Raw genomic sequence first — 26,657 nt, 5'->3', positions numbered from 1 at the left:
CGTACCCGACCCTCTCCTCAAGTTTACGTTATACCTCTGGGAAAATTAAAAGACACAAAGGATTACTTCAGGGTGTTTACCACGTCTGGAACTCCAGCACTTGAAAGGACGCCTGCGCTCCCATCCATCTCCCCTACACTGACACAATAACCTCTGTAAACTGATCATCCGCCATCCGAAGCGTGCTGTCTCACCGCTTCCAAAGGAACCATTAATAAACTGTGGAAGACTCCATCATCAGATACATGCTTGTTTAGATACTAGTACCTCTTTGTATACCCTGTACAAGCCAATACTGATGCATTGAGGGGGTTTTTTTTTTTTTGTTCTGAAAGGCTTTTCTTTTTTTTAGACGCTCACATGGGGAAGCGTTCATTCGGACCAACACTAGAACGTTTTCCGCTCAGCAAATATTGGCAGAGCGACGTCCTTGAGAACAAATGAACTGTGACCTACACTCAGCCAGACGCTTGCCAGGTCACCATGTAGAGCAAACACATCATCATCCATTAGTTTTTTTTCCGAACTCAGACTCAGCCTCTTTTCTATCAGAGTAGCAGTGTTGTCTCAAGTAATCGTGAGAGTAATTGGTGGTTAAGCCTGAGCTGGGGATTTGGGATTTGTACCACCTTCTGTAAGCATATACCATGACATCCATCCTGCATTCACACGCGCCCTTGACTCTTGTTGTGATGTCTCAGGGAAGAGAGCTATGTGCAATAATTAGGGGTAACGAGTGTTTCAGAGCTGGCACGGCGGTGCAGCGGGTCACGTCGGCGCTTCACAGCTCCAGGGTATCCAGTTCAATCCTAATCTCAGGTTTCTGTCTGTGCGGAGTTTTGCACGTTCTCCCTATGCACATGTGGGTTTCCTCTGAGTTCCTGCTATCCTTCCAACATGCCAGTAGGTACGGAATTGTTTACCAATCTAAATTAGAGTGGCGCCCTCCTACCAATTTATAATATAAATCACTTCTTAAAACATATCTTTTTTCTTCGGCTTTTAACTGATTTATTTATTTATTTCGTTGTATTCCCGCATTGTTTTATAGTGTCTACTGTACGGCACTTTGGGCAGTCTCGGGCTGTTTTTCAATGTGCTTTGTAAATAAAATGAACTTGAACTAGGTGGATCGGCTCTTGCTAAATTTCCCAAAGGTGTGAATGTGGTGCTCCGTGACAGACTGGTGTCCGATTCCGGGTCTATTCCTGCTCGGTGTCCAGTGTTTCCTGCATACGCTCTAGGTCCACTGTCACCTTGTCCATGAAGATCAATCAATTGCGCCTAACAGGCAACGGTACAAACTAAATATCTCGGCAGTACTGATAAACAATACGCGCATGCCCGTTGCCCAACTTTTAGCTGTGCATGTTTTATAATTAAAGTGGCATAAAGTTCCCACAGCGATCCCTCTGAGAACTATTTATGACTAAATAAGGAGAAATGTGATGAACTGGCATCCCGTCCAGGATGAATCCCAGCGTTACCTGGACAGGCTCCGGATCCATCGCGACCCTGAGCAGGACAGAGCACTTAGTGAAGACGAATGAACGGCTAGTTTAGGTTAAACATGGGGAAGACATTTTAACTATTAATATTAGGGTAAAAAAAAAAGAATAGCCACAGTCTTGTCATTCAACGCAAGAGCATCAACATACTGGTGTGGTGTATTAGAGACTTATTGAATCCAAATTAGTGCCGATAAATTTGATTTTCCATTACTCATGGTTCTCAAAGTGGGATCTGGGAAACCCTAGGGAACTGTGAAGCATATCCAGGATCTCTAATGTGTTGTTGTTGTTGTTTTCCATTACCAAATTGACTGGTCAATTGAACTGGTCGGGTTTAATATAAAACACGATAAATACCAATAAATAAACCATTTCAACTTAAATCAAGCCCCAATTTTGATCAAATTAGTACAAGTGCTGTTGATCTTATACATTTCACTTAATAAACTGTAACCGGATTGGGTTCTGCGAGTGGAAAACTCTAATAGCTGCGATAAATATAAACAATAGTATATATTTGTCTAATGTGCCTTACGAATATATGAATATTTATGCTCATACATAATTACATTAATAAGACAGACCTATGATGTAAAGAAGGCCTGAATCAGAAGTTACTCTCTTAAAACGTCGACGTATTTCTTTTGAATCCTAACACTTAAATTCACAAAATTCCATAATAATTGTAGCGGCCATCTTGAATTTCTGTATTTGATCTACCCTAGCTGAACGCGCTGACGTGAGTTAGCGATCGTTAGACGTACTGCAAACGTCTGTCGAACGAACGCCATGAACTCAAGATACGGTTTAGCACCATCGTCGAAACAATGCGATATTAAAGTCGAGTAATTCAACTGAAATGACAAGTTAAAATGACAAAAATATTAAATCGAAACAATCAGGTAATATGTAATAAATAAATAAATAAATAAGCAAATAAACAAATAAATAAATAATAGTTATACATCGATATGGCAAGTTATTAAGTCAAAACAGTGAAATATTAAATCAAAATAATGACAACATCTTGAAGGAAAGAGTTATGATGTCATAATAATCGGACTTAAAATCGAAATAATGAAAGCACGGGTCAAAACAATGAAAAGTATTAACGTTAAAGAACCCCAGATGTACTCTATACCTGTCCTTAATCAGAACGAACGAAGCTATGAAAATCAAAATAATTCAGTATTTACAGTCAAATCCGTACTCCTCACAGACCGGACTGGACTAAAGAGCGCTCCACTATATGGTGTAGACAATGCATGAGAATGCTGAGTGTGTTGTCCAGCTGGAGAAACACATTTCTTGGTTTATTTCATGCAACTGCATAAAACACACATTCCATGATGCAAGCCTAAGAAAAAGTCAGATACTGCAGACACGGTAGTGATGACACAGTCCGTCTGCCAATATTCTGATAGATTGTAAGACTTAAACATACGCGTCAGTCTCAGGTAGCGCCAAGAGCCATACATCAAACTCTTCTACTTCTCTTCTGCTACAGAGAAGCATGTGTAGATAATCCCTCCTCCGAGCGTACAGGTATTTCAATAGTGATATCAAATAAAACAAGCTGAAGCGGTAAGTGTGGAAAAGTACTCACGAGAGATTTTCATTAGTAGTCTGTTTCGAGAAGCTCTGCCAGCATGCTTAAACCGAGTTCATTCTATTTTTGACTTCATAAGATCGCTCCTTCTTCTCGTCCGTCTTCTGTTCCTGATCTCATCTGCTTCTTTCCCCTCACTCGGCCTCTTTTCTTTTTTTTCTCACTTTTTTAAAAACTCCTCTCTCTTGCTGCAGTCATATACATGAACCCCAGCGAGTCCCCTCCCTGATTTGCTCTCAAACCCACCCCCTTTTTCCTTCTCCCAATAAAACTGCTGCAGCTCTTTCCGAGCGCTCCTAACACATTTTTGGCAGCGCTGTCCTGGCTGTGTGCCATTGTGGCACATCGTAACTTGGGACTTTTTTTTTTTCATAAATATTCCCCTTGTCTGATGCAATCAAACTGAACAGACGTCATCGTCGGAGTCTCAGCTCTCGGTTGTTTCACACTCGTGACCGGAGTGTCATCCGTCCTTTTTAGTGTCACGAAAGAGATTTACGGGCTTGTTACAGTAACTATGGTAAATGTGGTGCTTTTGCTTGGAAGATTTACTTGGAAGGAAGGCGGGAAGGAAAATAATGGGAATTCTCAGAGAGACCTCAGTTCCAGCAAGTAAGGGGGAGGAAAAACGTAGGTTGCTCAGAAAAATGTGGAAAGCATGACTTCACGCCCAGGCGACCACCATCCAGTGAAACAGTGTGTCCCGTGGCTGCCAGTGCAGTGTGCTCACTTCGTCCCAGTCTCTGTAAGCTCGCTGCTGGCGTCCTCACTCAGCAGCTCGGAGTCTGTGGCCTGACTGGACGACTTGATGTGGGCGTGAGCCACAACAATCCGACGATACAAGCAGGACAAAGCACAAGCAGCTCGCAAAATGTCACCAAAGATTCCATTAAAGTCTTTGTTAACTGCACAAATCTGGATCCAAACATAAAGTCATAGACACGCCTGTACCACAGTGCTGTTTAATTCTATAATCGGATTGGTCGGAAGGTTTGGAGTTCATTTTCTTCAACACTAGCTCTCACAGCAGTTCTGCCTATAGGTTTATATTAATACGTTAACGTGTCTATAGTAACAACGTACACGGGGACCTGTATGGCGGACCCTCCGCATAAATGCATTAAAAATGTGTGTCATTTTCCGTATAGTGAAGTTAAACTGTATATATACACCAATCAGCCGTAACACTGTAACAAAACCACTGACAGGTGAAGCGGATAGCATTGATTATCTCGTTACAGTGACATGTGTCAAAGGGTGGGATATATTAGGCAGGAAGTGAACAGTCAGTTCTCAAAATTGACGTGTTGGAAGCAGGAAAAATGGGTAAGCGTAATGATCTGAGCGACTTTGACAAGGGTCAAATTGAGATGGATAGAAGACCGGGTCAGGGCGTCTCCAAAACGGCAGGGCTTGTGGGGCGTCCTCTATATCCAGCGGTTAGTCCCTACCTAAAGTGGACACCCAAGGCACAAGATGGACCTTAATGGGGGTTTTAATGTTATGTCTGATCTGGAAGGTTTATTTAACATTCACAGAAGGAGTCTCCCATCCATCTCCAACGCTGTCCGTTTTTCTCGGCAACATGCCAATTTTTGGGTCTTATTAATGTCGAAAGAAAGAGATTTGATCTCATCGACTACTTGATTACGGTATAACAGGAAATTTTTTTTTACTCTATTCATTTCCTTAATCCATATTCACATCATTTCCTTGGTACTGCGTTCGAAGACGTCAGATCTGGAAATTAATCGGTCGTGACTAATCCAAGTTTCTTCTGAAGATCTGAATATGACATCTGAGTAGCAGTCAAGTTCAAATAAAACTCCACACACATCCAGCTTCATATCCGGATGACGTAAGTGTCGCACTTTATGTTTTTGCGAATGTTTGCAAATCGCCTTTCTGAATGAGCGTGTTAGCAGATTCCACGGCTGATGCGGATAAAGTTGCCGTGGTCTCTGATTGAGACCAGAGCTATATCGTCGTTTTTCTTTTTAACCCACAAACTCTTACTGTCTGTATAATTCACACATCTAAGGCGATGTCAGTCATATAGGAAAAGGGGGCGGGGAGCAGCAACTCATTCGCATTTAAAGAGACACTCACGAAAAGAGCGTGTTTTTGCTTCCACCCCGAAAGCATAATAATAAATGATTCGTGGGGTATTTTGAGCTGAAACTTCACAGACACACTCCGGGTTAAAATCCGCTTGAAACTAAGCTACATGCTACCATTATTTTAGTCGTGTGTAAACCTAAACATCGTGGCTATTTACACACTCGACTATGATAAAAGAAAATACAATGGTTTTTCTTAGGGCCCATGTCTGGGTATTGGGTTTCCAATAAAAGCCCAGTGACGCAGATACTCTTAATAAACCACTTCATGTAACTCACTCCTCTATTCCGAAAATGGCTTTAGGTAAACTACACCATGATGAAAAGGGTAAGCTACAGGAAACGGCTACAGTCTTTACAGACACGTCTGCCCCCAAACCCCCCTCTGCATAACTCAAACCAGGCATGAGCATGAATCAGTCTCTTAGTCTACATTAGACTCGACTCTGATACTGTAAATCATGATCAAATGGAAAGACCTGTAAACAAAGCACCATTAGTTGTCTCACCGTCGTGAAACGAGTAGAGCAGATTGATGGGAAGAGATTAAGCATGTTTGTTTATCTACCAGACGGACTAGTTATGACAGAGTCATTCTACAGGTGTGACACATGACCGTGTTGGCATTATTCTAACTGGAATAAATGAGTAATAAAAGAGTTTACTGATCACTCCAGTCACGTACCTATACGAAAGGTGCTTTAGTCTAGGCACAATTTATATATTAAATATATTAAATATAATATATATTCTTAACTTTACATCCATCAGTTTTTCCTACTCTTAACAACATACAAGTATATCTACAGTTAAGGTCATAAGATTACAAACACCTTACAGAATCTGCAAAATGTACATTAAATAAATACATTTTTATTATTAATAATAATAATAATAAGAAGAAGAAGAAGAAGAAGGGATGATAAAAATCCCATGTTGTTTTTTATTACGTCCTGCCCTGAACAAGCTATTTCACATAACAGATGTCTACATCTAGACCACAAGACACAATAGTAACTCAATTTAATTCTCAATACCGCGTGTCGTTACCTGGAGGATCCACGACTCTTTTTATGTTTTGTGATAGTTGTTCACGAGTCCCTTGTTTGTCCCGAGCCGTTAAACCCCCCACGGTTCTTCGATATGACGTCGAGATCCATCTTTTCACACTGACAACTGACCAACTCATACACATACAAACTATTAGAAAAAAAAAGGTGCGAACGTTCACTGACGCTCAAGAAGGCAACGCACTACAATAAGATCCGGGGGGGTGTAAACTTTTGATCGGTGTAAAATGTTATTATATACTCATGAACAGCTATGACAAAACATAATACAGTCGGTGATCGTCCAGGTAACGACACACGGTATTAAGAATCAGGCGTGTGTAAACTTTTGAACTGGTTCATTTGTAAATTCAGTTGTTATGAAATAACGGGAAGGTTTCCTGGATTCGCCTCGGAACAGAGAGACTTTGGGAGTTGAGGAGATTTAGATTAAGGTCTGTAGGGCAGATTAAGCGCTAATTAAGCACGACTCCTACATTTCACCGGATGGGTTGTGCTCCTTTCTTAGAAGCTGGGTTCTCGTCATTTTTCCCAGAAGTTGCACAACAGAGTGGACCTTCGGCAAGCCAGTAATTTGACCTCACACACTTTCCAATCACCAGATCGCCATCCGGTTCTGTCTCACCGAGAAATAATCGTCCCATATCTCTCAACCTGCTTTTGTGTGCATACTTTCCTACCAGTGTAATTTCCCCTAGCGGGCTGTCTGACTGTAACATTGTACCCAGAATTCCTGCCTCATGCCCCATCGGAGCTGCGGGATCTCTCCAGATTATGGAGTGCTCATTTCATTCGAGACCTTTTGTAGTTAACATGCCTGCCCACTAGGGGTGCTTGTGTTAATTAAAACCCGGGCTGAGAAATAACGCGGTGCCATTCTCACGCCACTGTCGCTGTGACCTAGGGCACTTCAATATGAATTTGTGTTTTGCTTGGATAGCAAAAAAAAAAGGGTTTGAGTGAAGGACATATCCCAAATCTGAAAACGATGGAAAGTTTGCTTTCTAATACGCTATGTTTGACATATTCTGACCTAGACATATGCTAAAGGCTATTTTGCCTTGAAAATATGACGCCATAGCATGTTTAACCTAATCACAAACCTCAGTTCATCATGCGGCCATCTGCTATCTTTGATTTATACCACGGTGATGTTGCATTCTCAAATCTGATTGGTCAGAAGGTATGGATTAACATATTATATTATAATACGTCTATAATACATCGCTCCGTCACCTTACCTTTTCTTTAGCGACGGCAGCAACGTACACGGGGGATTGTACGGCGAACGCTCCACGTAATCTAAAACTAATAATAAAAAATTTTTCCTAAAAATTATTCTGTAAGGAGAGGTTTATTTCACGTATATGGAAGGAGTCTCCGGTGTCAGCGCTTTGTAGCAGAGGTAAATCTGTAAATCTTCAGGATTTGCTTTTCATGATAGGTTGTGGGGTTTTTTTAGGGGTTTTTTATTTTTATTTTTTAGAGGTTTTAAGAGATTCTGGTGAGGGAAGGCGTGAGAGAGAACAGGAAGTAACTCGATTCACGATTCAGGTGACACAACCTTAAACGTAACTATACACACATGAACACAGTATGACGTCATTCTTTAATAAATAAATAAATAAATAAAACGTACTTATCGGCAAACTGCTGAGATATAATAAGAATAAAACATTTTGTGACATGTTGTTATAAGGACGGTAATCGTATAACCTCACGCCTCCAGGGTCGGGGGTTCGATTCCCACCGTGGCCCTGTGTGTGCGGAGTTCGCATGTTCTCCCCGTGCTGCGGGGGTTTCCTCCGGGTACTCCGGTTTCCTCCCCCAGTCCAAAGACACGCATGGTAGGCTGATTGGTGTGTCTAAAGTGTCCGTAGTGTATGAATGGGTGTGTGAGTGTGTGTGTGTGATTGTGCCCTGTGATGGATTGGCACCCTGTCCAGGGTGTACCCCGCCTTGTGCCCCATGCTCCCTGGGATAGAATCGAGAACCGAATAAATGAAGAACAGATTTAACAGTAACTGCAACAGAGATCTGGAATGAGAGTTTATGAGAAGAATGATAGCGGATGAGACTGTGATTTTTACTGGAACTATCTGAGTGCTGAACTGGAGCATATTTGGGCCAATAAAATAAGACCTGACTTACACGAATGATATGACTCACAATACTAAGCTAGCGGCTTTCAAATTTCCCCTCAAGTGACGGATCATAGCCGGAACTCCTCATGACGACGAACCACGTACTTTACTGTATATGAAACTTTTCTACGGATGTCATTTTTAACTTGGCGCTTCTTCGACTGACCTTCAAAAACACCGATTCCTGGTAACCGTTTAAAGATAAACAGCGAGTGTGTATTGATTCAGAGAGTGAAAAAAAAACAAAAACAGTAGCCGACTGCTGATAGGGAAGTAAAGGGCAGAAGGCGCTCGGTGTGTTTTCCTTCCAAAAACCCTGATATGAATGTAAACAAGGCTGCAGCAGATGTGGCCATACTCACACACACACACACACACACACACACACACCTCTGAGAGATGCTCACAACATCTACGGCTTTCGTCTCTGTCATGAACTCACCTCATGACCTCGCTCTGAGCCTAACGCGTGTCATATTTCCCCTTTATCGATATTAATCTGCGCTCAATGAAAGGGATACCTAGTACGAATTAAGCGTGTCTCCTTAATAGTAACAATGAGATACCAGATAATACCGGGCACTCTCAAAAACGTTCCATAACGTGTGAATGATCTTGCCGCACGATGACCCGGGCCCTCGAACGCACCCCTGAGGGATTCCGCTCACCACATGGTGGAAGATTCTAGACTAGTAAATAATATTTAAGTGCTTTTCATTGCAGACGTGATTTGTGTAAAATATGCCCGAGGCTCCGTACAAGAGTCTGAAGGCATGAGAATTACGATTTCACCATCTGCTCCGCTAATAATTCAATGCATTACAGACCTGAAAAAAAATAAAAAAATAAAAAAATTGGACCAGGAATCTTTCAAGAGATCTGGAGTCTATTTTGCGGAAAGCCTGAAAGCTGCCACTCAGCAGTTTGTTATTTGGGATTACAGACCAAACTGCTGCACTACAGACTTTATATAAATCGTCACACTTAATCAACTTAAGCCTCTTCTAGTCTCGGCTAGCCCAACCACTACAACCTCTATATCCCCCGAATTTCTCCCGCAGCTGAAGGAAGAAATAAATCCATCTAGCAAAGGTAGGCTGTCGGGGTGGTGAAGAAACGCACGAATAAAGATTTCACACCTCACTGAACATACTACATTTTAAGCGTGGCTAGTTAGCGACGTACGAGATGGCTAGCATGATGATGTCGATGGCGGTATTAGCGTGAAAGCTGAAGCTTTAGAAGGTGATCTGTTTGAAAGCTGGACAGACTAAAAGGATTAAAGCGCCGCTGCATCACACTCGAAGTAAAGATGAAGCGAAGGCTGAATCCCACGACGGCGCTATCGGTCGGTAGCCGAGCAGCTTTGTCGAAGATGTACGTAAAAGAGCTCCATCACTGGACTCCATCGACGTTCGCGTGCTAATTCTAAAGATGAATACGCAAGTTGTTCAGGGTGGATGTTTACTTTAAAAGTGCAGCTGTGAGACAACAGGACACGAGGTGACCATCAGTCATCCCGCGGTTTCCAGATCTGGTTCTTCATCGCTGATTTGGTGTTTCAAGGACTTTATAGACATCAAAGCGAAATAACGATCTCCCGTACTATGAACCCTCGTGAGGTCAGACGGCAAGGTCGAGTCCTCGAACACGTGCTGTTTCAAACGCCTGCCACACGTTTCTGAGCAAGCCCTTATACCATGACGTCCGGAGAAACCCGCTCAGAGCCTCACACGGACTCTCTGAACATGGCAAGAAATCAATCAGAAGTCGTCGCTGCTAAACATCTCCCAGTCACACGCTGCACACCAGATAAACACTTCCAGATGCTGGCCCACGGCCACTTTCCCACACATGCTGAAGTGTTTTGACAGCAATTTCATAGGCTTTAGCAAACGCTTATGTCTTTCTCCCTGACAGACAACATTACCCCGGATTTGAGAAGATCTCTCGTCTTCAGTCCTTCGGCGCTCGACGCTGGCAGCTCATTGGTTAAACCTGTTGTGACAGCTTAATTCGTTTTCCTCACCAAATCCTCAAATAGTGGGTGAGAATATAAAGTGGAAAGACGGGTGGGATAAACATGCAGAGGATCAGGGAATACTCCGAGTTAGCACAATCATGGGAAAAAAAATGAACGAAGGAAAAATGATACCACGGCGTTTATGAATTAATCAATTCTGATTGGTCAGAAGCTGATTTCTCTCCGTGAAGGTAGTTCTGGCTACAGTTTAAATCACAGGTTTGCACCTGCTCGGACGCGTGATCGTTTCCATAGTAACAACTCATACAGGACACGCTGGAGAAGCTGCATTAAAAAAAAGTATCGTGTGATTGTTGATATATTTAAACGCTTACGGAAGGAGTCTCCCGTGTCGGAGCTTTGTAAGAGTCAGAGGTTACGCTGTAACTTTATACGCTAACAACACACCCCCAAGCGTTTTCCTCCTTTTATATATCAGGTGAGTCATGACCGGCGTTGACGTCCAAATCTTCTCTCACAGATGTGTATAAATGTGTTTGTGTGGTCATAAGAGTCTCGTTTTACTCCAGACGAAGCTACAAAAAGCTACTTTTGATATGTTCAAAGCTGTCTAAGCTTCATGCAGCGATGAGGGTGTAATGTATATATTCCACTTGTGGTGTGTCTGCGTGTGTGAAAAGTCTCACCCGCCCTGTAATAATGTCTACATGTCATGCAAGTCGATTCACCCGAGGCCAACGATACGACGGAACAGTCCTTCACATCGCCGCTTGTCGTGTAAGTACTGTTTGTGTATCCTGTAATTCCCTCCACTTTATAATAAAGAAACACACACACACACACACACACACACACACACACACGTCCAGGACTGTAATCAGATTTTCCATGTAGAACTTGTTTGTGCTGGTGAATGTAAACCATACTAGTGTGTGTGTGTGTGTGTGTGTGTGTGTGTGTGTGTTGCTATTACAGACCTGTTTAACAACAGTTCACATGTCGCACAGTAGACTATTATTCGAACGTGTCTACATTCAGACAGTTGTCGTTCGGTTGAGGAAGGCATGTTAGAAGCCGAGCAGCTGAACTTCTGCGGTTAGCGCAAGAGCACAATGCCTGTCTTTCTCTCCGTTCAGAAACGAGCGACCGGCGTCTTCACCAGCAGGGGGCTCCTGTCAGCCGAGATCGCCGCAAGAGTCAAATCACATGCACAAAGCAAACAAGAAGCAGACTGGAAACCTACAGTACAGATACGCAGATTTGTTCTAGTTCTAGTCCCAAGCTGACTGGGAGGGGGGGGGGGGGTTGGGGTTGGGGTTGTTCCTATAATGAATTATTTGAATTATAATTTTTTTTTATTATTTTATTACAAGATGCTCAATAAAACGTACAGCTCGTTTCCTTATAACACTGCACACATTGTACCTGAGACTACTATGTTTTAAAGCAAAGGGTGGTTACACCAAATATTGCCTTTGTTTCATTTCATTTTTTTTTTTTTACGGTTTACTGCGCTTTATAGTATCTTTTTTTTTTTTTTTTTTTAAATGGACAAACATTTCATTTCTTTATTTTGAAGGCATCTTTGCTCTACAGCATTTCTTTGCATGTGCGTAAGACTTTTACACAGTGCTGTATCTACACGTGGGACATTATTCAGTTGTAGCCATCCAGTTTCTCTGCCTCTTGCCTGGACTTGAGTTTTGAGGCATTTCACCACTAATCTGATGGGCTGATGACTTGATTAAAATCCTTCACAGTAGTTTCGAAAAGATTCGAGGTTATACCACAAATCCAGTCATCTAAACTTCCTGCTACAAAAAAATAACAACCAACAGCCATAACAACAACAAAAAACAGTCAATATACGAAAAATTGCGTTAGTGCTTGGCCCCTCGATCGCTCGAAACTCCAGGTTGAGACTGCCTGGATTACTGAAATTACATTTTGACACTAATTAAAATACTTCAATTACTTCAGGACAGAGGAGTTTACGCTTTCCGGTTCTTCAGTAACATCACGAGCTGCAATTTTTTTGTCTTGAGACGAAAGTTTGTTTATACGTATCTTCAACCGGCCCAAAAGAACCCATCTCACACCCCTCTTCATCTCCCTGCACTGGCTTCCTGTATCCGCCCGTATCAAATTCAAGGCCTTGATGCTTACCTTCAAGACCTTGTCTGGATCAGCACCCTCCTACCTCAGGTCTCTCCTGAAGGCTTACGTTCCCTCACGCGATCTGCGATCGGTTAGCGACCGACGCTTAGTACTGCCTACTCAACGTGGCTCAAGGTCTCTTTCCAGAACCTTCACGCTAACTGTTCCTCAGTGGTGGAATGAACGTCCGACCTCAATCCGGACCTCAGAATCTCTCACCATCTTCAAAAAACAGCTAACGACCCACCTCCTCCATGAACACCTAACCAACCCCTAAAAAATATTTTAAAAAATAAAAAAATAAATACACCTTACTCTGGCTCTTACACCTCGACTCTGCGCACTTTGCTTCTTCTAGAACTCAATTATAAATCTTGCACGGTAGCACGACTCGTATTGTTCTCCGCTTGATATATCGCTTCGCTCGCATTTCCTCGTTTGTAAGCCGCTTTGGAGCAAAGCGTCCGCTAAATGAATAAATGAATAACTGTAAATGTAAACGTATCTGCTATAACGTAAGTGCGAACAGGAGCTAACTTGATTCACAGACATTCCACAACATTAAAGGCAACTACGGATGGATAAAAAGTATGAAGTGTTCTGCTGTGATAAATCTAAAATTGTAATCATTGGCAAAGACAACGTAGAAAAACTGCCTATTTATCACTAACATGACAAACAATAGGTCTTTAGCAACGCCTACTGCTTAATGCTTGTGGGCGTGGCCTGCACATCTGTTTACATTCTTGTAACAATTGTTAGTAACCAAACTGTCAATCTACTGTATAATGTGTGCAATTTTTTATATTACTTCTGATGAAAAGCTATATATATATATATATATATATATATATATATATATATATATATATATATATAATATGAACAAAGTGAAGAAGATGATGAAATATGACATTCCCGATCCCAGGAATTTACCGGAATCATTTGGGATTTGTCTCTTTATGATGCCTTTGCATAAAAAATGTCAATTTTGCAAGTCGTATTTAATTGAGACCTCTTTATTGTTCAGGCTTAACGTACTACGTCACTATTCTGTGGAATGGCAAACGCCCACAGCTCTGTTAATCACTGACTTACACTGAAACCTTTTCACACAATCCTGACGCATGTCAATGATTAGCTACGTGAGTTACTGAGCAGGTCTGTACGTCCAGCTACAAATCTGCCATCGGATACAGTACCGTATAGCCGTTAAATCCTGAACTACGGGTAGATAAGAATTAAAGACGTAGAGTTTATTCCAAAATGATCAGCACGCGTCACGAAAACGCGAGTGACGGTCTGACCTTCGATTTAAGGGCACGCTGTATAGTTTTAACAAAAATGTGCCCACTCAATACGATTCCGAGGTAACATCTGGTGAGGTTTATGTGATAATTCAAGGAGAATTTCTTTTGTGCATTCTTTCCAAACAGCCTTTCGTTATAGAGGATTTTTTCTTTCAAGGATGAGATTTTGTTTGAATTTAAGTATTGAATATAATAAAGTTGCCTATATACATATATGTATGTATGTATATATATAAAGGGTGTCAATAATTATGGAGGTGTCTGTAAGCAGGCAAAACTGCCATGTAGGGGGAAAGGAAAGGAAAGAAACAAGTTAAATATACTGATTTCTCATGAGCTCTGACATCAGACTCGTTAGTATTTCCCAAAGTTTCTTATCATTTGTCTATATAAAACAGCAGGGTTGCCAGGTGAGAGCTAAAGATCCCCCCTCCCCCCAAACTAGAAACACAAAGTGACTCTAAAAACACTTAAACTCTGGACTGTGGCCACTTTTCAGTTTCCTTCTTAGTGTGTTGGCTTTCCGAGTCCCTTCTATAATAAACGACTCTGAATCTCTCAGCCATTTCTGCAGTCGTGTAACAGCTCTGTGATCTGCTCTAACACTTTTGCCGAACAGTTTCTTCAGTTCGAAAATGACCGTGTTTGAACATCTGATGAAAATCCCGAACAGTCTATTATAAATCTAGATTCCCTCGCATGCTTCCCCTTTCTATGAATAATACATGACAAAGAATTCAGTCTCTGATGGGACTCACACGCTCAAGAACTCCTTCACGTCGGAAGATCTCAAAAGCCGGCACTCGGATACGCAAACCTGTAACCACGTTAAAGAAGGACGCCCGCTGAGTGAAGGAGAAAGAGAGAGAGAGAGAGAGAGAGGAGGAACTCAAGCACTCATCCTCTTTTAGACTCAAGTCTCGAAACACTTCAGTTGTTAGAAACAAGACCACAGGCTCTGAACTTCAGAGTTTACATTAGGTTCTAGTGATGGGTTCACCAAAGTGTTCAGGATGAGAGTGTTTCTAAATTCATCCACAAATTTATATTGATATTGATTACATCTGGCATGCTTTTCTTCCTACCACTAGATAATGAGACTTTACTTGGTTTATGTATGTATTTATTTATTTATTTATTTATTTTAGGGGGGGATTACTTCTTGACAGCGTGCAGCTCACACTGGGGGTGGCATTCAGTTTTTTTTTTGTAAATGCATAATTTCTTGTTGCCAGCAGGTGGCGCTATGACTATTACTGAATCTTGGCATGTAGGTGTCTTCAGGCCGGGACTTTTATCAAACATGTGAAGTCTGGAGCAGATTGGACATTCTCTGTTTGAGTTATAACAACTTCCTTTTTCATGGCGAAACATCGGAATTTGTGAGACCGCCACGCTCACGCCGTGCAGCCAAAACCCAAAAGCTTCGCAATTTAGCATCGTCTATGCCTTCGGATGAGACTGACCGAATACGATGCCGATCTGATGAAAGCTCTAGGAGGAGTTCGTTAAAGTACGAGGCCTGGAAATGGCAAAGAACGGAGCAAAAATTTTAGAGCAAAATGGAAATGGCTGACTTCCTGTTGCGTTTAGGGCACGGGTTCAAGAGGAGTTTTTGTACGTATTGCTATCCTACACATGTTTACCGAATTTCCTACATGTAGGTGAAGCGTAGCGCGAGGCGCACATCGGTGAAATTTTGTAGGTGGCGCTATCGAGGCATTTTGCCACGGTCAATTCTGGAACCCCTATCAGAGGTAAATTTTCACCAGTTCTGACGCATCTGGTAAAGTTTCGTGAGTTTTCGGGTATGTTCAAGCCCTCTAAAATGCGATTCATTTCGGAAAAGAAGAAGAAGAAGAAGAAGAAGAAGAGGAAGGAAAAAAAATGGAGCAAATCCAATAGGGCTTCGCACCAGCGGTGCTTGGGCCCTAATGACTCCATTTTCAGGATTATAAATGGCTTTTTTTTGTTTTTCTGACACCTAGTAAGCTTATGGTCTAATACTGCATGACGTCTGCGCGTGTTCGCATCGCTTTAACCCCTCTCTGTAATTCCCGCCTTCACGCACAACGATCGGTCGATTATAAAAGACTTGAAGCAACTATTGGCCAAATTCCTGCTTCTCAACCGTTAGCCTGCTCTCAGCGACACGTGAAAGCGAAGCGCTGTTGTGTACGGCGTCGAACAGTTGATGACGACAGCAGCAAATGACAGCTGTCCCGAGTCGAAACGACGCCCACGACCATATACGGTCATTTATAATTTCATGTCATCACATCGCTTCCTATTACGTCGTCATTCGAATGTGTAAATGAAGGTAGAAGGTACACTCACGGCATCTAATATTTTATTTTATTCCATGGACATTCAAAAGAATGTAGGAAAAATTTATATGTGTGTGTGATGCTAATAGCGTGTCTTCGTCAGTGCATTAAAGTCTGCATTCATAGTAACACTGTTTTGAATGTGATTGCTCCGCCTACACCCCCCCCATCCCCCTCTATTGCTACTGCAACAGCAAATGAATCAACATCCTCTGATCAACTGAGAATTCAACAGCGCTGTAGTTTCTCGAGCTAGAACACACTCGGCTACTTGTCGGAATGAGCGCAATCTTGCTTTCGCGTTGAGACTAGCGTCATGAGGCGTCACGGCTTAGAGAATCTCAGACTCATCACACTCATTAGACTTAAGCAATTTAATCCGACTGCTGCGTTTAGCTTCTGGCTCCGGAACGAATTTCCACGGGGCGATGGAAAAGCGGGCTGAATATAGCAGTACGTGTGTGTATGTGAGTGAGTGAGTGAATGGAGAAAGCCATCAGGAATTCGGCAGAGAGTTAGAAACACATTTTCAGCAGGAAATTTCCTCAACGTGAAGTCATGAATAGCTCATTGATTCTGCACTAAGCGGCCAGTGTGTGAGCGTGAGTGTGAGTGTGCTATACTATATCACTTGTTTGTCTGGCTTGTATCCTTTATTGTGCTTTACACGCTTTAGTGTGTGTGTGTATGTGTGTGTGTGTGAGTGATTAGCAGTAACAGATGTGTATATCCTCGATGATCCTGTCTGTCTGGCAAGCAGATGGCTGCATACTGAAATCGAAGGGAAGAGATGCCAAAGCGTGGAAGTAATGCAGCACTTGCTGTCTTTTGAGTAATGCACGTGAAAGGAAATTCTTGAACTGTAAACCACTAAACCCTACATGGACTAAACATTTTCGCCAGTTGCCACTTACGTAGCAGAAAAGGATTGCGATTAGTGCGGGGGGGAAAAGGAGACGTGAAAAAGCCGCACAATAAAATTAGCACAACAGAATCATCTAGCACGGATCTTTAACCTTGGAGCCTTTGTGTGATGTATATACCCCGGGTTGTTCTCCACAGGAAGGCCTTCTCGCCTCTGTAATGGAAGCCATGCCGCTCTGAGTGCGAGTGTGGGAGTGTGTGAGTGTGTGTGGCGGCTCAGACTCAGGTACGGGTGAGTGACTCTGAGCGGAGCCGTGCGCTCTCGCTGCGCTCGCTGCTCTCTCTCGCTGCTCTCTCTGTCAACACGCCACACCGGATGGAATGCGAAAACGTGTGATCAGGGTCACAGCACTGACCTTTTTACTTTCCTCATGCTCCAGCGCAACACTGAACCCTCACACTCTGAGTCATGTGGCAATGAAGATGATTTACAGCCGCTCAGACGCGCCGTATGCGCGTGGAACCTTTTATACCGACAAAGACGTCACCGGACTGAAGAGTAACAGCTATTTATTGCATTTACAGATATCTATAAGAGCAGCTCTGACACTAGTTCCTGCTTCCAATCACGGGGTTATATTAACGCGCTTGCTGTAATACATGATCGTTTCTATAGTGACAGGCTACGCAGGGACTTTCCACGTGATGATGATGGACGTCTGATGAACGTACGATGGACGTTCCACAGACACAGATTAAAAACCTGTGTATAATCATTGTTATGGTGAAGTTTTGTGCATGGAAACGGTGTACATTTTTGGAAGGAGTCTCCAGTGTCAGATGGAAAGCTGTACGTATTTTTCCACGCCTTCACGGCAGAGGAGTTTACGCTTCCTGGTTTCTTGGTAACATGACGACCTTCGTTGTTTTTAATTCATTAACTTCGAGAGAGAGAGAGAGAGAGAGAGAGAAAGAGAGAGAGAGAAAGGTTTATAGCTGTTCCGTAAGTAAGTGATGACAGGAACTTCTTCCTGTTACATTCCACTATGTTAGTAGTTATAAATGGCTATAAAATATATAATGTGTTGCGTTATTTATTTTTTTTAAAAATTGTAATTGTTAGTAAATGTAGGAAAATAATCAACTTCAGGTGGTAACTCGGATCCGGCCGGATCACACCACTACATTCGATTATTTTTCTATAACAGTACGCTCTTTCGTGATTTATTACTTTCTTATTATACGTATTCATGATTGTTTGAATAAGTATTACGTTGATTTTATATCGGAATTTAGCCTTAATCATAAGCCAATTTCTAACAATGTGTTGACTCAAATTGATTGAAAAGACAAACAGGTTAAGGTTAAGGTTAGGGGCGGAGTTACGGTGTGTTTTTATATATATATATATATATATATATATATATATATAAATAAATCATATATATATAAATCATAATTGGTTTGTTTTTGTTTGGGGTTGTTTGTTTGTTTGTTTGTTTGTTTGTTTCAAGTTTGCTTTGGTTTTTTTACCCTCGCATTATTTTTTATGACTCTCGTTGATCATTAGTAATAAAATGTCTGAAATGTGATTTGACTTATTAAAGGCTTTAATAAGTCGCAGTACACATCGCCTTGACGTCGGATTGGCGTCGTCTTAGATATTAAACCGTTTCATCTATTCGTAACGAGGTGTAGTTTCGTTTTTTGTTTTTTCTTACGCGACTGAAATGACTGACAGCACGGCGCACACCGACACGGTCTGACGCTTCTGTATAGTATAGTATATATCTTCGACTGCTTTGTAGAGTATATAGGCAACGCTGCGACGTGCAAGAAAGCGTGTTTAACGTTTCACGTTGCCAGAACAAACTAAATGAGTGAGTATGGAAACGATATAAAGGTCATAGGTCGTACACCCAGTTTCAACCATTTCACATTGCGGAAGGGACACTTTTGGAGTGGTTTAAAACGTCGATTCATGTTGATGTGCACTAGGCATTAGATGGCAATGTGATTGGAACAAACATCATGATTTCATAATACTATATTGATTCAGAATAATGCGTCATTTTTTGTTTTCTGGCATCAGGTGTGGAAAGTTCTCAGAGTTACACCACATCCATCCATCCATCCATCCATCCATTTTCTATACCGCTTATCCTACAGGGTCGTGGGGAACCCGGAGCCTATCCCAGGGAGCATGGGGCACAAGGCGGGACACACACACACTGGACGGGGTTCCAATCCATCGCAGGGCACACAATCACCTACACGCTACACCACATACACTATATATAATTAAACAGTAATAGCTCATCCTTGTAAATACCTATACAAATGAACACCGGTCCAAAGTCTGAGTAGGAAAACAAGATAAAGTGCTAACTGGAAAATCTGGAACATAAGAATTCTCGAGGACATCCACAGGTTCGTGTTGTGAAACGATTCTCTTCAGAAAACGACATATCTCCAGCACGTCCGATCTAAATTGCTTGAGTTGATCTCAGACCAGACTACTTTGATACTCTCATGTGAAAAACCCCTAATTACAAGACCACACATGTCCTCCTGTGTCCTATCAGAGATAATCAAGATACCCAGAATGTGTTTGTGTGTGTGTGTGTGTTTGAGACCCACATGCCTGGGTCTCGAGATTCCATACGACGCCTCCAGTTGAAAGAACAACCAACAGTGTAACTGATAACGCACGCACGTCAGGCTACTCAACACTTTCCGAAGGTCTTTTTTTTTCCTCTACAGTTCGAAATTAACTCAAAGGAGAACTGGTGACAAAGAAATTAAATGACAGTTTATAAGCTGTTAAATATAAAAGAATTGAATGCAAGCCCACGGGCGGACCTGAGAGGTCAAGCGGTGTTTGCTCAGGTTCTCTACTACTGTCCTGCAAGCAACAGCCTGAGGTGTCAACATTCTGAGAAACTCCCAAGCCTGCTTACTTCATGACCTGTGCAATCATCTCAAGTGTAACTCAACACTTAGACATGACAGAAGACTGCATTTTAATTAGTGATTTGAATGTGTACTTTAAAAGTTCTCAAACCCAGATCAGATGTTCAAAATCCAAGTCAATTCTTGTTTTCCAGCCACCTACGTTGTTTCAAAACACAGTGTAAACATGCTCTAGAACAACACACATGGACTTTGACCCAAACACTACCTCCACCTGGTCCTAATTACCTGCAGCTATCCTCTTGAGCAGCTGTTGGCGGGCGATGATTCGGCCCAGCCTGTACCCCGAACGTCGCCGGTGGTGGTCCAACCTCAGGTAGATGTCCTGCGTCTCTGGGGTCATACTACCCAAACACTCGCTGCTGTCAGCCTCGGGCAGCATCCTGAACATGGTTACGGCAAGCTCTGCCCAAATCTGGCTGTTCTCCTTGTAAAGCAAACACCACAAATAAAAACACCGGTTGCACAAGTGTGTCCGCCAAGTGCCTTGCACGTGTGAGAAACGAGACCGAAAATCTCGACAGAATCCGGGAGGAGCACCAGGAACGCCTCCTTTTTTTCAGCCACGTGACTACGCAGGAGCCAACGAGGACGTGGGACACACAGGGGCCGTCCCTTCAGGCCGAACTGAATCCGAGGTCTGTGTGAGCACGGCGAGTCGAGGGAGGGAAATATAAATACCAGAGGAATGCTCGTGAGCTGACAGTGTGGAGAAGGTGGGGGGGGGGTTGGGGGGGGAGGGGGGATGATGCACGGGAGGGTAAAGAAAAACAGCGCGAGCCGAGACGCCACCCTCGTCTGAAGAACAAACCTGCCGCTGTTAAGCCCCATGCAGGTGCCAAGTTTATTCAGGAGGAGTGTGTTAGCTGACGACAGAGAATGAGAGAAGGTAAACGCAGAGCAGTGTGGCAGTTTTAGGCTGAGTAAGAAGTAAACCAGGTTAACCTGCGCCCCCTGCCTCGCCTCGCGAGGCGGTAGAGCAGGTTTTCACAGCTAGATGAGCTTTCACGCATCAGAATAAGCCACACAGGAAAACCTCAAACCGCTGACTCCAAAACAATGGCATTCATTAATCCAGCAGGAGCACGCCTGTGTTTATCACCAGACACATCTTATCAGTAAAGAAATTTTTTAAAAAAATCAAATAAAAAAAATATGAGAAGAAGAAATGAAAAGATTTATTCAGTCCACAACACAGGAAAAAAAAAAAAAACATTCCGAGCAAAGTGCATATGTCACGAAAAAGCAGTTTTAACACACAAACACTGGCTGAGGTCAAATTTAACTCACTCATATTCAAAACAAAATCAATTTAAACCATACACATGTGTAGAATAAATCATTTTATGGTTTGAAGCCAATGAAATGCCTAAAACATTTTTTCCCTCATTAAAAAATACCAAGATCTATGAATATACAAAGCTAAAAGCCTAATATCACTAGCCAACTTAATTAGCCAGCTAGCTAACTGTAGCTAGTAATCAAGCTAGCTACTAAAGGCAAGCTAGTAAGCTACTAATCATACATTTTTAGGATTTCTGTGTCAAAGTCTCCTTTTAAACTCTCACATTCTCAGTGTTTTATTTAACAGCAGCTAAACTTCTCGAATACTGTACAGCACCATACCCAGAGCTAAACATTCATTTAGCTAACATTCGAGTTAGCTAGCTAACCGGCGAGTAAGCAAACGCGCATCTGTCCCAGACTGGCATGAGTGGGAATTTCAGTATTAGTCTCAATTTAGGAAATAAATCATCAGCGAGAATTTATCTGTTTAACACTGGTACAAAAAAATATATATATATATTCACCTTACATTGTGCTCATCACTAACATTAGCAAATTGAGCTCAACTGTAGAATCAGACCTCAGTATACCAAGAATGACTTACAAGTCACATTTGTGAATCCAGGAGTACTCTAACACTATTAAATAGTGTGTGTCCTTGGAAAAAAAGCTTGTTGAGCAGTCAGCTGTGCGTATAGAAAGAAAGAAAGACAGACAGAAAGAAAGAAAGAGACTATGTAGGTATATGAATAAGGTACAAATGGGCATAGCACCAAGTTAAACACATCCCCCTCCCTCATTCCCTGACTGGCACATACCACTCGTGGTAGAACCAGACAAAGAGCATGATTCAGCGTGGCGTATTTAGCGGCCTGCGATACATGAACCAGTCTATATTCTTTCCTGCTGCACGTGCAGCCTGGCACCAAGCAGCAGGCGAGGGCCGTGTTTTTCCTCTCAGGCGCTTTTAATGTGTTTGCGCACACACACTCTCTAAAAGCATCACACATGACTGCATTTATTGGCTTTAAGCTCGTGACAAACAAGGTACGTTCTGTGCTTGTGGTGATCACTGGAGCAGGTAGTCACCACCAATTGATTCTGTGTGACAGATCATTTGAAGAAGACTTGTTTTTCACATTTCACAAGCCATTTAGAGAACACATTCACTGCCTACTACTTATCTGTGATCAGTTCTATGTCTGCTGTAAGGAAAGCTTATCCTGATCCAGAATAACTTTCTTACCAGTGTTGGGTACGCTATTGTATAGAACGTCTTTGTATGCAGTACAATTTCCCTTCGCTGGAAACCTGTTCCAGCATGACAATGCACAGAGCGAGCTCTATGAAGACATGGTTTGCCAAGACTGGAGTTGAAGAACTCGAGTGTCCCACACAGAGCCCTGACCTCAACCCTACTGAACACTTTTGGGATGAACTAGAACGCCGACCGCACCCCAGGCCTCCTCACTCAACATCAGCGCCCGATCTCACTAATGCGCTTGTAGCTGGATGATCACAAATCCCCACAGCCACGCCCCAAAATCCAGTGGAAAGCCTTCGCAGAGGAATTGAGGATAACAGCAATAAGGGATTAAATCTGGAACTGAATGTTCAACACGTACACGAGAGTGATGGTCAGGTGTCCACATACTTTTGGCCATACAATGAGTGAGTATACATATATATACTAACACAAGAAGTAAAAGAACTCAAAGATGATAGAACTAGTTTTAAAATCAGAATAGTTCAAAGAGTTCATTTCTCAACAAGAATGAAATCCCAAACAAAGCATTTTCAGAAACAGTGGAAATAACTTTGAATAATGAAACTATGATTATGAAAAAATGTGTGTTTTAATGGTCAATATTTCTGTCGAGTGTGTATTTGCTCCCAGCTGAAAATAGCTCTGGCCACACAGTTAAGCTATTTTCAAAACTGAAACCGGCTCTAGCTTTTTATTTGAGTTCTTTTTGCTTGACATAGCGTTCAGTATAAAATACTATTCTTATTTATTACCATTAGCTAAACTTGTTAGCTACTTGAACACAGCACTTTGCTAAGGTTATCTAGCCTTCTGGTTAGACTAGCTATATATAGCCAGTCTGTATGTCTGTTACCTTTTGCTACAAAACTAGTTTCCCCTAAGGGGAACAATAAAAAGTAAACAACAACAACATCAACAACAATAGAGCTGCAACAACTAACCGATAAAATGAAAATCTTGTCAACGAATCTCATTATGGATTAGTTGGTCTGCTCGGGGTACGTTTACTCATTACGTTACTTCTGTTCTGAAAACACGCATCGGAGAGTAAATACTAAAGTTGTGTCCCAAATGACGTGCTATACACTTACACTATGCACCTTGTACTCTACTGTCTAGTGCAGCGTTTCCGCGGACCCCTAGTGGTCAGTGGTATAATTGCAGAGGGTCTGTAGGGAAGTTTTAAATATGTTCAAATATTTTTTTTTTTGTTAAATGTATCAAAACATATTCAAATGAGATGTTTTAAAATGAATCAATTTGGTCATTCGCGTGCATTCGCAAATATCACGTTAGCCGAGCTGACGATCGTTCATTGATGGATTTATTTACAAATGAAATGATAATTTGCAAAAAACCTATGCGTGGTAGACAAGTTCAAGTGTCGCATTGATGGATGAAATAAACAAAAGATAATTCAGAGAGTCAAATTAAATGTCACACCAACAATAAAATGTAATTGAACCTGGTATTTGTACCAATCCCTGGGGAATGACAGGTTCTATCAATCAACCAGGGATTGTTAGGACTGTAGAATTCAGTGCTTTTTGTGCATCCATAAAAAGTACTGCATTAATATTATATATAAGTATTTACGTATTACTTTTTTATAGACGCAAAGAACTGAATTAAACTTCAGTCCTAAATTAATAATATATATTCTGGTGTGTGTGTGTGTGTCTGTGTGTGTGTGTGTGTGTGTGTGTGTGTGTGTTGGGTTCTTTTCACACTTATATAATTGGACAAACAGTTGTGTAAAGTTTTAGTCTGAAGTTTATATTTGAAACACTCAGTTTGTGGATTTTATTTTAAATAAATGAAAAAATGGTGCTGAAAGTTTGCCCCGCCCCCATCCGATTAATCGATTAATCGAAATAAATAATCGGCCGACTAATCGATTATGAAAATAATCGTTCGTTGCAGCCCTAAACAACAACAACTAATGCAGCGTTCCAGCAGGTGGCATCTGCCATTAGCATCTAGCTATCTACCTAGCTGTGTGTTATGCTAGGCTAATATACTATAATGTAATAGCGCAAGGCTAATACTGTGCAGTGTAACTGAAACTAGTAGCAAGTGAACGTTGTGATTGCACAGCGACTGTATGTGGCTCCGTAATATGAATTTGATTGCACGAGATGTTACTAAAGACTGTAGTTTTGTGCCACCTGGTTGTATTTCTCACTTTGTATATGTAAATTCTGTCTCTGGCTCAAACGTGTTTCCTTTTCTTATTGAATACCTCAGGCCCACTCATCCATAACATCCATAATCCTCTCAGTCAATGTCATACTGGCAGGTTTAGACAAACGAACCCACCGAGTGATTCAGAAGAGTGCTGGCTGAGTAAAAATGGATCAGAAAGCTCTCCAAGAGCGCATAATCGAGAGGGCTTTGCCAGCGTCCCAGAACATAGCCATGAATTTGACCAGTCTGAGTGCAGAGCCGAGCCTGTGCCAAGTCTGTCCTCATCTATTTACTGCAGCCAATGACAAATAGCTGACAGCTCCAAGAATTAATGTACGCAAACACAGAGGAGAGAGCAGGCCACCTACTGCATGCCGAAGAATGCACATTCCACATGTCTCTCTCTCTCTCACTCTCTCACTCTATCTCTCTCTCCCTCTCACTCTCTCTCACTCACTCTCTGTCTCTCTCTCTCACTCTCTCACTCTATCTCTCTCTCTCTCCCTCTCCCCCTCACTCTCTCTCTCCCTCTCTCTCTCACTCTGTCTCTCTCTCTCTCCCTCTCACTCTCTCTCACTCTATCTCTCTCACCCTCTCCCTCTCACTCTCTCTCTCACTCTCTCACTCTATCTCTCTCTCCCTCTCTCTCTCACTCTCTGTCACTCTGTCACTCTCCCTCTCTCTCCCTCCCTCTCTCTCTCACTCTCTGTCACTCTGTCACTCTCCCTCTCACTCTCTCTCTCTCTGTCACTCTCCCTCACCCTCTCACTCTCTCTCCCTCTCTCTGTCACTCTCTCTCTCACTCCCTCTCTCTCTCTGTCACTCTCTCTCTCTCACTCTCTCTCTCTCTGTCGCTCTCTCTCTCACTGTCTCCCCCTCTCCCTCTCTCTCTCACTCTCTCTCTACCATGCTCTCTCTCTATCTCTCTCTCACATACTCACTCATACTCTCTCTCTCACTCTCTCTCTACCATGCTCTCTCTCTATCTCTCTCTCACACTCTGTCTCTACCATGCTCTCTCTATCTCTCTCTCTATCGCACTCTCTCTCTCACACACACACTCTCTCTCTCACACTCTCTACCATGCTCTCTCTATCTCTCTCTCTCCCTCTCTCTATCTCTCTCTCACTCTCTCTCTCACACTCTCTCTCTATCACGCTCTTTCTCTCTCTCTATCGCACTCACTCTCTATCAAGCTCTCACTCTCTCTCTATCTCACTCACTCTCTCTCTCCCTCTCTCTCTCTCTCTCACTCACTCTCTATCGCACTCTCTCTATCACACTCTCTCACTCTCTGTCACACTCTCACTCTGTCTCTCTCTCCCCCTCTCTCTCTCACTCACTCTGTCTCTCGCTCTCTCTCTATCGCACTCTCTCTCTATCTCTCGCTCTCTCTCTCTCTCTATCACGCTTTCTGTGTGTGTTCCGTACAAAAATGTAATAACAACTGGACCTCTTTATTCACAGCTCAACTAGGTGCATGCGTTGTTTTCCGTACATTTCGCCTTATAGTTTTTATTTTATTTTAAAAGATATTTCCTACTGAACAGCTACAGTTTCGAGCTCGACTCCTTTTGGAAATCCGCCGCGACTCTTTATCACAGGAACCCGGTGAGAGAAAACGTGTATCGACAGAGCCGGTGGGGAAAAAGACTGTGTATAATATTAGTCTGGGAAGCGTCTCAGATCGGGGCACGATGCCAGACACAACCAGCAGGTGCGTTACATTTCGCTGCTCTGACTCAAAGCAGCCCCGCAAAATATTTTCACAGCTCTCTCCAAATTCCAGTTTGATTGAAGCATGCATTTTAGCTGTCAAAAGAAATCATATCGTGCACTTTCTCCTA

The 26,657-nt window shown here is 42.3% G+C and overlaps 1 protein-coding gene across 5 annotated transcripts in view; it reads right to left on the bottom strand.

Annotated features, from left to right (window-relative positions):
- Positions 1 to 26,657, bottom strand: part of stard13b (StAR-related lipid transfer (START) domain containing 13b) — a 101,734-nt gene that overhangs the window by 19,450 nt on the left and 55,627 nt on the right. Inside the window, exon 1 of one of the 5 annotated variants that reach the window (XM_053647852.1) lies at positions 20,298 to 22,258. The exons of 3 other annotated variants lie outside the window; for them this stretch is intronic. In XM_053647852.1, the coding sequence (XP_053503827.1) occupies positions 20,298 to 20,460 (163 nt within the window). In that variant the 5' untranslated portion in view covers positions 20,461 to 22,258. Of the gene's footprint in view, positions 1 to 3,117; positions 4,033 to 20,297; positions 22,259 to 26,657 lie in introns of those variants that run through there. One more of the 5 variants, XM_053647854.1, reaches the window with a different exon arrangement.

Source organism: Ictalurus furcatus, chromosome 17, assembly GCF_023375685.1.
Source record: "Ictalurus furcatus strain D&B chromosome 17, Billie_1.0, whole genome shotgun sequence".
In the NCBI taxonomy this organism is placed as follows: domain Eukaryota; kingdom Metazoa; phylum Chordata; class Actinopteri; order Siluriformes; family Ictaluridae; genus Ictalurus; species Ictalurus furcatus.
The sequence above is the reverse complement of the archived record's forward strand: the minus strand, read 5'-3'. Positions and strand labels throughout refer to the sequence as shown.